At 41.8% G+C, this 11,697-nt stretch overlaps 2 protein-coding genes and 1 long non-coding RNA gene across 3 annotated transcripts in view; 1 reads left to right on the top strand and 2 right to left on the bottom strand.

The window, feature by feature from the left end:
- Positions 1-1,467: 1,467 nt before the first annotated feature.
- On the bottom strand, positions 1,468-4,365 carry psmd6 (proteasome 26S subunit, non-ATPase 6). Its single transcript, XM_088309245.1, has 8 exons — positions 4,070-4,365; positions 3,375-3,580; positions 3,122-3,267; positions 2,830-3,049; positions 2,542-2,650; positions 2,183-2,351; positions 1,770-1,847; positions 1,468-1,679 (listed from the first exon to the last, which is right to left on the bottom strand). The coding sequence occupies exons 1-8, from the start codon at positions 4,212-4,214 to the stop codon at positions 1,583-1,585; spliced, it is 1,170 nt and encodes a 389-aa protein (XP_088165371.1). The 5' UTR covers positions 4,215-4,365; the 3' UTR covers positions 1,468-1,582.
- A 1,957-nt stretch (positions 4,366-6,322) lies between these two features.
- Positions 6,323-10,865, top strand: slc2a9l1 (solute carrier family 2 member 9, like 1). The gene is made up of 12 exons (XM_088309197.1): positions 6,323-6,499; positions 7,361-7,456; positions 7,592-7,752; positions 7,824-7,948; positions 8,090-8,219; positions 8,808-8,956; positions 9,144-9,334; positions 9,415-9,525; positions 9,644-9,745; positions 9,841-9,916; positions 10,004-10,131; positions 10,211-10,865. Exons 1-12 carry the CDS (start codon positions 6,344-6,346, stop codon positions 10,394-10,396), a joined length of 1,611 nt encoding a protein of 536 aa, XP_088165323.1. The 5' UTR covers positions 6,323-6,343; the 3' UTR covers positions 10,397-10,865.
- Positions 7,103-11,697, bottom strand: part of LOC148326925 (uncharacterized) — an 8,333-nt gene continuing 3,738 nt past the window's right edge. Inside the window, exon 2 of the long non-coding RNA XR_015845811.1 lies at positions 7,103-8,916. This is a non-coding gene — a long non-coding RNA (uncharacterized LOC148326925). The remainder of the gene's footprint in view (positions 8,917-11,697) is intronic.

Genomic DNA, 11,697 nt, shown 5'->3' with positions numbered 1-11,697 from the left:
CTTTTGAGCAATTTGGTGGCGTGAGATTCATGCAGATGGCTTCACGGGGACATGTTTCAACATTGGGCAAATGGCAGCAACCAGTTGGTATCCGGAAAACCTCCACTGATGTCAGTCAAGAGTGGAAAGTAGATTTTTAAACAACTTTAGCCCCTCCCCCATAGCTCTAGATCTCAAGATCTACCCCTATTTGAGGAAAAAAAAATATTTTGTTAACAAATTGTACATAAATGAAACGTGTATTTTTGCACAGGCTTTTTTTTTTTTTTTGTACATGCAGGAATTTTTGGGTACCGTTTTGAAGAGTCATTATTTATTTAGGAAGCCAAAAGAGAAGCCAGAATTTGATTATTTAAAGTGTTTCACTGCCAAGTCTATATAATGCAATACGTGGATACATACAGTATGTGTAGAAGCCTCTCATGAATCATGGACTGAGGGTCTCTTTAGGGGCAAAGGTGAAGTGTTCTCCCACTGTAGCATGTGTCTGTTTGACAGCGAATACCTTTATTCACTTTTCAAGGTCTCGAATCACATGTGCTTTTACAACACATATTTGGTTGCCTCTGAATCAACACGACTAATGTACGTGTGTGGCCCAATCAGCCCGCGACGGTCTCGCGTCGCTCAGGCTTCGTCTCAATGGACCCGACAGTCATACACTTGACCTTAAAACACATTTCTTGGTTGTTTTAGAAGGCTGAAGGGACTAATCATTGTTTTTTTTTTTTTTTTTCCATCATTGCCAAACAAGTAATTTGAATCACAGCTTTTTTTTTTTTTTTCCAAAGAAATATCAAATTAAGAAAGTGCCTGAATTTGTTTCACCCCTAGCTGTTTGAGGACAGTGTTGTCGGGATATTTTATTTACCTTACTTGAATGTTCAAAGTGTTTAAATCTGCCTATGAACCCTAAATGTGGTGAAAAAACCTGAGCTTGCCAGCTGCCCAGTATCAAACAGTCGTAGTGTGTGTGTTCAGTGAGACTGACAATACGCTAACATTTCCTGTCATCTGATTTTGCGTGTGTGTGTGTGTGTCTGAAGCCTCTGGCTTATCTGGTCCTTTGTTTACCTTTAAACTCCACTGACATCTCAACTGAAGTTTCAAGCAGGTGGAAAATATGAGGATTTTTTTTTTTTTTTTTTTTTAAATATAACCATAGACTTGGAATGTGAACGCAAGAGTACAGCTAATGTCTGGGGGACGAGACCACCCTTCATACGACAAAAAGCCTGTAGATTTTTTTTGTTTTCTGGGGTGAACATCAAATCATTTTCAGCTAGACTTTATGTATTGGCTGCTATGTAATTCATGAACAAAACATAGATTAGAAGTAATATTTAAAGAAAAAAGATTGTATAGTATATTTGTTTTGTAACAAGTTCTGTAAATAAAATAATTTATACTATTTATACAAATGAATGTCTGTGCCTCTTAACTGTGAGTTCAAAAACACCGACGTCAAACAGTCAAACATTTTATTATGTACACAAATGAAGTTGTCAAACAGACTACAGGTTTAAGAAAAGCAAAGATGAAGGATCCACCTTGCTGACCTGACAAAATGTGGCCACCGTGTTTACATGTTGATAACTCTCGACAGTTTTTGGACTCTGTTGAGCAGCAGGTCGCCCTTTTTGATGGTCTCCTGGTACTGCCAGTTTTTACTATCCGGTCTGGTGGGGAGCAAAAAAAAAAAAAGCGGTTTTGGTTTTCTTTTGAATTACAGGCGAGCAAGACTGCAGTTTGATGAACGGTGATCTTACCTGTTGGTTTCCACAATCTCGTTGACTTTATCAATTTTGCAGTGGAGACGTCCAGCAGCGATGAATCGGGACAGCTCCCTGAGATAAAAGACGAGCTGTTAATGGAGCTAGAGAAAGAACATGTCGTCTTGCTACTAACGGGGTTCTATATATGATGTCATACCTCGCCACTAAACTTGCGGTCCCATCGCCACATACCTTAGCTTTTGGGAATTAAAAGCTCTGATGTGACATAATAAATCTGACATCTTTGCATGTATACAGAATTGACACCTTATGCACTTTTCTCATGTAGCGTACAGGTTTTCTTTCAACTGCATTTTTTTTTTGGCCCCACGACTCGGCTACGTTGGCATAATTTGGTCGTCAGAATTAGTTGGGGAAACCTGCTCAATATTACACAGAATACTCACTGGTCGATGAACTCTGTGCCGACGCCAAAGGCCTCGGCCATGTAGCCCAGCGTGAGCGAGCGGTAGGACTCCAGCAGCTGGCTGTAGGCCTGGATCCTCATCTCCCTCACGTAGTAGCGGTAGTGTGGGGCGAAGAGCCAGTCCTTCTTCATCTCCTGCTCCACCGTTGCTGTGGAACCGGAAAGAAAGGCGATGGCAAATATATGTGGATGCATATAGAATTGACATTACAACAAGTATACATTGTTCCCCACATTCTCTGAAATTCTTGGCGGGTGGGGCGCTTCAATTGCACTCAGATTTTTTCTATTCGCGGCAGAGGTTAGTTTAACGCAACCAGCAAGGTGAAATGTCCTCACCGAGAGACTGAAAGAAGACTGAGTAGCGGCACTCGTAGAGGGAGAACAGATACTGACGAACGGCTGGCAGACTGTGCAGCACTTCCAGGATCTCTGCTCCTTTTATGACCTGAAAAACAAAACACATTACTGTCATGCAGCCAGAACTATAATGGATATTACTGAACCGTTGATGCCTTCATAAACAGAAACCACTGCCATGCATTATTGATTTAGAAATGTTGACTGCCACAAAAAAAGTGTCCCTCTGTAGAGTGTTTGGGACCGCACATGTGGGTTTTCTTGTACCTTTTCACGCAGGTCAGGGCGCTTGAGTGCGATCATGCACACGTAGACCGTATAGGTGACAAAGGTCTTGTAGTCCATGAGCTCGTATGACGTGAAGGTGGAAACGGTGTCGAGAAAGAGCTCAGCGGCTTGCTTGAAATCCCGGATGGCCACGCAGTACAGACCCTGGTAAACCTTCAGTCGATTCCTCCTATCCCAGTCTCCTCCCTCTTCAATCAGGCTGCGGGGTAGACACGGCCAGAGCTTAGTATCGTACACAAAGACAACGGCAGACACTTCTGACCGGCATTACCTTTTGGCTTTCTCTGAGTTGCGCGTGATGAGGTCACTGTCCATGTAGAAGAGGCCGATCCTCAAAAGGTAGAAAACGATGTCTAGTCTGTGACCCAGAGCCACCGTCTTGTCGTAGGTCTTCCTGAACGCTGTTAAGGCCCCCTCCTGTGGACGCACATAGCAAAAGCAGAAAGTGTTCTCGTGTTGGACCTAATTGGATTATTAAGGTATGTAGCTGAAGTTTTGGTTGGTGAGGTGAAGCACTAGTTTACCTTATCGCCGATCCTGATCAGATATTCAGCTTTGGCCATCATAGCATCCCTGATCTCACTCTCCCCGAGGCTCTTCTCCGCATCCTGCAACACGTCGTCGAGCCGCTTTAGTTCCTCTTCGTTGGCCTTCTTCATCTTGTTCAGCAGGTCACCGTCGAGTTGCCACTTGAGCTCCTTGCATAAGGTTTCATAGTAAGGGGCCATATCTAGGGGACAGACATAAGAAATTTAAATGCAATATGCACCAGGTTGGGGATAGAAGTGTTCAATTTCAGGATGAACCTAAGATGCACGAGCCTTTTACAATTCATATTTTTCCCCTGAACTTTTGATTCCATATGTATGCCCAAATGTTCAAAACATACGTGTTTAATGAGTAGATGTCAGGATATCATTAAAAGCAGTCACCACTTTGTTGGTTAAGCACAAAAGGTGACAAGTGGATGTGACAATAAAAATATGCATAACACTTTATTACAAGTACACACTAATAAGCATTACCATTCTGATTCTGAACATGTGCTAGATTTATTACGACCTATCCTGAGCATGACGGAGGTAGCGTTAGCTTGGATTAGCCAGCAGCCCGTTAGCACGTTGTCAAATGGGCACCACCATACACATTCTTTTACGCGAATTCATGTTCTGTGTGGCGACAATAACCGTGAACGTAAATCAGTCACACGCTAACTCACTGTTATCTTTGATCGCGTCCATGAGCTCTGTCTTCACTTTGGCATCTTGTCGGTGACCGTCCATTGTGAGCAAAAACTTGAGCTGTGCTATCCTCAGATCGGGATTCTTGGGCAAGCCCTCTTCCTCGAGATTCTCGAGCGGCATGTTTTGTCGCAAGTGTAAACGCGAGGGTGATTCAAGAAGGGTTGCCTTTCGGTGGACGGAGAACCAAATTGTCGGCTAGATGTGCTAATCGACGATGACTACGGCAAACAGCGTAGTGTTGCTTCCGCCTGAGCGTCACTCGACGACCAGAGAAAAGAGGGGACTTCCTTGGCATAATAACTAACATTGTTACAGTTTACTACCATCTGCTGGACAAAATGGCAAACAACATACTATTGTTGATTAAAACCCAACGTCAAACTTTGTTCAATTTATTTGAAAACGACTTTGGTAGCAATTTGATTTAGCAGCACATGCATACCAATACTTGTTGCCATGCCAACGATACACAGACAGCCTATAACTGAGTCACTCAGAGTTCACTGCTGCGTGTGTATTTTTTTATTTAGATTTTTTTTCAGTTGTAGAAACCTATAAACTACACAAAAATGGTGTGTTCCACTAAGGAGCTCCGCTTCACACAATTACTTTTAAACAGGGGACCAAAAGTGATATTGTAACTTATGTGGACATCTCGGGGGTAATAACTGTCAATCATCAGAGTTTTACAGAAGAGTTTTAATTCTTTTTTTTTTTATAAACATTCAAAGTTCATTCAATTTTTTTCCTCGAATCTCCTCCTGTAATTTTGTGCAAATTTGCAAAATAATCCAATTCATGTCAAACTTAATCTTAAAAAGTAATAACACTATTGCACCACAAGGGGGCACTGTTTTATCAGCACAGCTGTGGACTGAGGCATGAAACATTTTCAGTGAAGATGATTACGGCAGACGTCAACAGTCTTCGCAAAAACACGCATTTTAGATTAGATATTTTATATTTATATTTGTCTACAAACAAAACCATCTTCCGTGTTTTCTACCGTCGAATGTTGCCAGCAAAAGGTAGGCAGCACTTTTTTACCAACTAGCTAAACTTCGCATACTTGTGTACTGCGAATGCAAATGAATGTGTATTGGGGGATATAAGTTGATAATTTATTTTCTGCACAAGCTACTCTACAGTCTGCAAGTTAAATGAGTTAGCCAGCCTGTCAGCAAGCCAACTCATCTTGTCAGATGACACTGCAGTGATCCATGTCTTTATTTTTCTCCTAAATTGCCGTCAGGCTACGGTAGTGATCGACGCTTTTCATTTGCAAATGAGCTAATATGGAACCAGATTGAGTTTTAAACCTCGAAACCAAACAAGATAAAAATGTGATTATAAAAAGTGATGTAAATTGGCAAAAATGTTGATTTATCAAAAGGACTGTGGAAAATTCAACAAAGATAAACAGTCTGAGGATGGGCTGAATTGTTCTAATGCAAATGCATTTTTTCTCAGATTTTTTTTTTTTATAAATAAGAAATTCCACAAAACACAATTTTCCAAGTCATCAAGTGTTAGAGAATAATTTTAATGTTCTTAAACCTTTTTTAAAAATGGAAATGTGTTTAAAGACATTGCAGAGGTTGTAACTGAAAATTATTTTGCTGGATTTGCAGCATTAGGAGTTTGTATTTCAATCAAAAACATCTTGACAGTTGAAGTTACATTTTAACACAAGATAGATAGCAGCTTCATCAGCAACTTGTAAGTTTTTGGACAGCATTTGGTTGAATTTGCTTCCAGGAAATGATGTCATCCACAAGGGGCGATCTTGCAGTTTATCTGTACAGATGCATTTTATGCACCCCAATCTCATGCACGGACCCCAACGAGCCAATTTGTGCTTCTGCAACGTCAATGATGGTGTGCACCTCTCGACCAGCCCGAATTTAAAGGGAATGAGGAGCTCCTGTTTCGATTGGTGGGATGGCGGAGTTCCATCCCACAATGGCGCACTATGGCGCTGATGCTCTCTTGCACCTGTGCAAATGAGGGAAAATACGAAAAGAAAGAATGCTCCACCCATGTGCAATTCTTAGTAGTTGGTAGTCGAGAAAATGAATGAATGGATGTTTTTGATGTTGTGAGCATGGACACATGGTGCAAATATCACCGGAAGAAAAAGCTCAGCAAAATACTGACACTTACAAAGAAGTTCTTTACTCTCCATTATTAACAATTGGTTTATGATTTACGTTACTTACAACCTCTTCTTGAAAGTTGCATCAAGACACATGTCAGTCTGTATTTGTCACTTTTTGGTTAAAAAGTGTGAGAAGTTAATGATAAGCCGCCTTAGCTATTTAACAGGATCCCTTCAGCTTGCTTGTACTGAATCTGTGAATGTGCACGCAACTGAGGATCCCATGGAAACCTTGCTGCAGCAGCTGGTAGGCCTTTGCAGAATTTTTTTTAACGGTTCTTCTGTAGCTCATATTAGATAAAAATGTCAACATTTGCGCTTTTAAACTGTCGCTAGTTTTGCAGTGTAGCCCTGACCTTGACGACGGTACTCGAATACAAACTAAATGCGAAACTCAAAAGCTGCGGGTTAAAGCTGTGACTCATCCCAATATTTTTTGCTTAGTCATTCCAAATGTTATTATCTGCGGTTTGTGTTAAGTATTACATCAACAGGAAAGTTAACGATAAATTACATATGCTGGTTTAAATTTATTTATGGTGAATTATTTGTCTAAAATTTGTAAATATCTTTCGATGGGAACAAGGTGGCATTTTACGTTCTCAATACATTGTTGTCTATGTTTCAAAAATAAAACTCATTTATACAAAGGTTTCAAATAGCCAAACTGCAATCTCATTTTCAAATCATGTTGAGTTGAAAGGTTGGCGGTGGTCGGTATCAGAATGCCTGGTGTGTGAAGAAAAAAAACAAGATACGCTCCAACTCTGAACCTGAAAGGAAGGAGAGACTAAAGAGACTGGGATGGAAAAGCTGTCAACTTTGATGATGTAGATTTGGTGCCAATTAGGAGAATTTCACTTTTATAATTTATTTCATGTAGTTAGAAGGGGGAATGTAATAGATAAATGTGAATTTTACAGAAAAAAAAGAAAGCACAGAGCGGTAAGAGGTAAGAACAGCTCGGGGCCCAAGGACGGAGCCCTGGGGTACACCGGAAGTGACAGATGAAAATAATTTAAGATGAGCAAAATGCTTTAAATTAAAGGTTATAACAAAAAAAAAAACTAATTTGCAATTGTGTTACCTCGATGTTCGATCCCTACAGACGCGTGGAAACGCTCTATTCCTCATCGTAACTTTGGGAATCGGAGGAAGCTTTCAGGCTGGATACCACTTGACCTCCCTGAGTTCCCCTTCTCCGGTGAGACACGTCATATGTGCACGTTATTGTTCGCGACACTTCCTGATGTTTCCGGGCGTCATCAAGTCAAGTCACGCGCATCACCACAGACTATATTTGGTTCATCGTGTGCATCTTGATTTGTTCTCCATGCAGTTCATCCAGCACTTCATCAACAGCACCTGGTATGAGAGATACGCGGCGCCGCCACCAGTGCACACCGTCACCATCATCTGGTCCCTCATAGTGTCCATGTACGCGGTGGGCGGCCTATTTGGTGCCGTCAGTGTCAAGTGCTTGTCGGGCCTGCTGGGAAGGTGAGTGCTCTCAAGCGGCCGCTTTCGAGCTCTCCAATGCAACACTTGAGGACACGTGTGCTCTTGGGCAGAAAAAAGGCGGTGATCTGCAACAGCTTCGTTGCCATTGCTGCAGCCACCATCATGCTGACGAGTAAATGGGCCAAGTCTTACGAAATGATCATTGTAGCGAGAATGCTGTTCGGCTACTCGGCAGGTAACGCAATTCTCACCCGTGGGACACCTCTCAAAAAAAAAAAAAATGAACATGGCTTCCTAGTAAATTATCGCAAGACCATATTGCACTTTTTTTTTTTGTTAAATCATGATTTATTTAAAACATCCTCCTGGCTTGCAGCTCTGGGATTGAGCACCCATCTCATGTACCTCGGCGAGATGTCACCCAGAAAGATAAGAGGCACAGTCACCATGTCCTCGGCGACTTTTGCTTCCATCGGCAAACTGTCCGCTCAGTTTTTGGGTCTCAGGTATGAATTTGCTTTATTTATTCCGCAGGTTTTTTTCTGTTGTTCAGATGCCGTTTAGTTTTGTATTACATTCAAATAATATTACTACGTAGTTTTTTTTTTTTTTAATGAGAACACATTAATGTGAAATTCCTTACTTTTTCCCCTCCACAGGCTGCCAAAAAGCAAACAAAAATTTTAGACTCCCTAAAACAGGCGTGGGCAAACTACGGCCCGGGGGCCACATGCGGCCCGTTAAACGTTTTAATCCGGCCCGCCAAACTTGAAAATAATTAAATGAATAAACTTTGTTAATATTTTATTTTCTAAATACTGCGGTTTTTCAAAGACATAAATATTGTTGTCAAGCTTTTGTTCACTTTCATTTAAAATTAAATGTATTTTTTTTCTTTCTCCGATGAGGTGAGGTTACCAAAACACTCGATCCATCTGCTCCTGGTCCAACCCCTCTGTCAAATTTTAGAACCCATTGTGGCCCGCCAATCAAAAAGTTTGCCCACCCCATTTTATTTCGCCGAACCCCAAAAATTTTGAACAAATGGCGTCAAAGTTGACTTGCTCCACAGCTCTCTTTTCTCTTCCTCGTAGCGAGATCCTGGGCCGCGAAGAGCTATGGAACGTGATCCTTTGTGTGCCCGCGTGTCTTTCGGTGGTCCAAGTGATGGTGATGCCTTATCTTCCCGAAGCGCCCAGATATCTATACATCGAGAAACGAGACGTCAAGGCCTGCAAAAAGGGTGAGCGCTCATTTTAACCGTTACCTCACCAGGAACGTGGATGTCAGTGAAATGTTTTAGTTTGAATCAATTTGTGTGGATTCATTATATGCTCCTGCATAAAATAAAATAAAAAAAAATGAAAACGTTGACGAAATGACATTTAATCAGACTGTATTGCAAATGCATCTAATCTCTCGCCTTCCAGCGCTTCAGAGTCTCTGGGGCCCGGGTGACTTCAAGCAGGAAATGGAGGAAATGTCGACTGAGCGGGCAAATATGGAGGCGGCGGCCCCGACAAAAAGTCCTCTCCTGCTCCTCCGGGACCAAACGGTCCGATGGCAGCTCATCACCATGTCCACCATCTACTGCTGCAACCAGTTATCAGGCATGTCCATGGTGAGCATGTTAATTCCCCAAACATGACATTCCATCCCGTTGCCACGGCAACACCAAAAGCCGCTCTCCTTTACTCCTAGATCAGCACGTTTGCTTTTGACATCTTTCGGAAAGCAGGGATCCCCACAGATCAAATCCGCTACGTGACGATTGGACTTGGCGTCACTGAAATTATCACGTCCATATCTTGCGTGAGTGTTTTCAGTTCCTTGCACAAAGCCGACCTGTTTTTTTTTTTTTTTTTTAACGGCTCGTATTCAAAGCTAATTTGAAAGTGCGCTCCATTGAATTTGACTTTTGGTCCCTCAGGGTTTGTTGATTGAGCACGCAGGAAGGAGGCCACTCTTCTGGGGCGGCTACGGCATCATGTCTGCGTGCTGGATTTCCGTTACCGTCGTGCTCAACTTGAAGGTAAAAAATTCCGCCGTGGTCATTCATGACAATGTTGATCTCAAATGCGACCGACGTGTAAGCATTATATTCACGTGGTCGATTTCTTCTTGAAGGCTTCTATTTCGTGGGCTCCATACCTTACTGCTGTTTTGATCATCCTCTTCATCGTCTTCTTCTGCGGAGGCCCTGGTAGCAGCGTTACCTTTCAAAATGAATGAAAGTAAAGCTTCTGGAGTTTTCTATGCTTTACGTCTGCATTTTTGTGCTTCTTGCAAGGCGGGGCTGCGGGTACTCTCAACAGTGAGATCTTCACTCAGTCCAATCGGGTGTCTGCGTTCGTCCTCTTCGGGGTTCAGCGTTGGTCCGTGTTAGCCGTGATGGGCCTGGCCTTTCCCATACTGATTGTAAGCACGCCAACGAGAAGTGTTTGCGTGATTTGCATCCGCGCTTGCATTCAACACGGCGCTTTTATTTTTCTTCCAGGATGCGCTCGACTCGTACTGCTTTGTGATTTTCGCCTGCATGAGTCTGCTGGGTTGCGTTTACATCTTCTTGTTCTTGCCCGAGACCAAAGGGAAGACGCTGATGGAGATCTCAGACCAGTTTAAAGGGATCACCGTCTGTGGGAAGTCTTTCCTCGAAGAGACCCAACTGGAGACTAAGTTATAGGATGCACTGCTACCATGGCGCTCGTGTTAATGTGCGTAACGAGTTAGCTAATAAATAAAACACATAAAAGTGAAGCACAATGAATGTTTTGTATAAAGTCCCTAAATAACAGAGTGAACTGTATGTAGAGTGTTTCATGTTTCCTCAAAAATAAGTTCAATATTATCGATTGCGTAGTGCAAGCTGTTAAAACTCCTGAATAAAGTGTGAGAGTAAAAGCTCTTCTTTTTTGTGGATCGTTTTCGAATTCGATTATGTTAGTGCATCTGTTTCAATAGTGGATCTTTGACATATTTCACCTCCAAAGAAAAAGAGAGAAGATACTGTCATGTTTGCATAAGAGTAGCTCATGACGTGGTAAAAGTGCTCCAAAACACTTGAGGCTTGCAAGACTTTCGTCTTTGTGAGTGTTTCTAAACATTTATTTTAGGTCAAGTGTGTACTTTATTTTGAACGCATGTGTATGGAAATGTGTTATTTCATCAGGTAAACTGCTCATGTACAGACCTGCAGTATATTAATCTGCTCTGTTTTTTTCTTCATTGTTGCAGTTACTATATTTATAAATTACCTTACAATTGTTGTATGTAAGGACAAGAGAACTTCATAAAAGCTAGAAAAGTACTGCTTCTCGACGGAGTTTTCTTCATTAGTTCGCTGGCTGTCTCGCACATTTAATGATAATAATAAAGAAAATAATGCGTAAAGCAAACAGTACAGGTCCAATAATAAAGAAGTATTGCGTTTAAAATGCGCAACACTTTAGAATAAACTCCCTAACTGCGCTCTTAACTTGTACAATGGAAAAAAAGATAAAATATACACTGGGAAGTCTTTATTCATGAGCAGGTGTATTGGAAACGGGAAACCTAATAGTGCAATTGAGGCTGTTCCCCACGAGAGGGTGCTGTTGATCTTTTCAAAACGTACAACGGGATACGCGATACAGGTTGTTTGTCTCACGATCCAAAATATGGTTTTATATTTTTACTTGGAAAAAATTATAAACTTTTCGGAAACCAATGTTGGTTATCACAACAAAGCAAGTGAATTATTTGCTAGAAAACAAGTTGCTGAGGTGTTTTGATTTTTTTTCTATCTTTAAATTGGAAGATGTGGGGTGGGGACAATATGGGGACAACTTTTGAGGTCCTCATCATGCAATTCCTCCATGAAGACAAGATGCCCTGCGGACTGTTTGGTTTGGCGCACCAAACAACACCAGGTAACATTTTCACCTAACCCTAACCCAAACGCAAACCCTAACGCTAACCCTAACCCCTAGCCCTAAACCCTAACCC

The sequence above is a fragment of the Idiotropiscis lumnitzeri genome, chromosome 11 (genome assembly GCF_059441095.1).
Source record: "Idiotropiscis lumnitzeri isolate Australia: NSW breed Sydney's pygmy pipehorse chromosome 11, RoL_Ilum_1.0, whole genome shotgun sequence".
NCBI classification, from domain to species: domain Eukaryota; kingdom Metazoa; phylum Chordata; class Actinopteri; order Syngnathiformes; family Syngnathidae; genus Idiotropiscis; species Idiotropiscis lumnitzeri.
The sequence above is the reverse complement of the archived record's forward strand: the minus strand, read 5'-3'. Positions and strand labels throughout refer to the sequence as shown.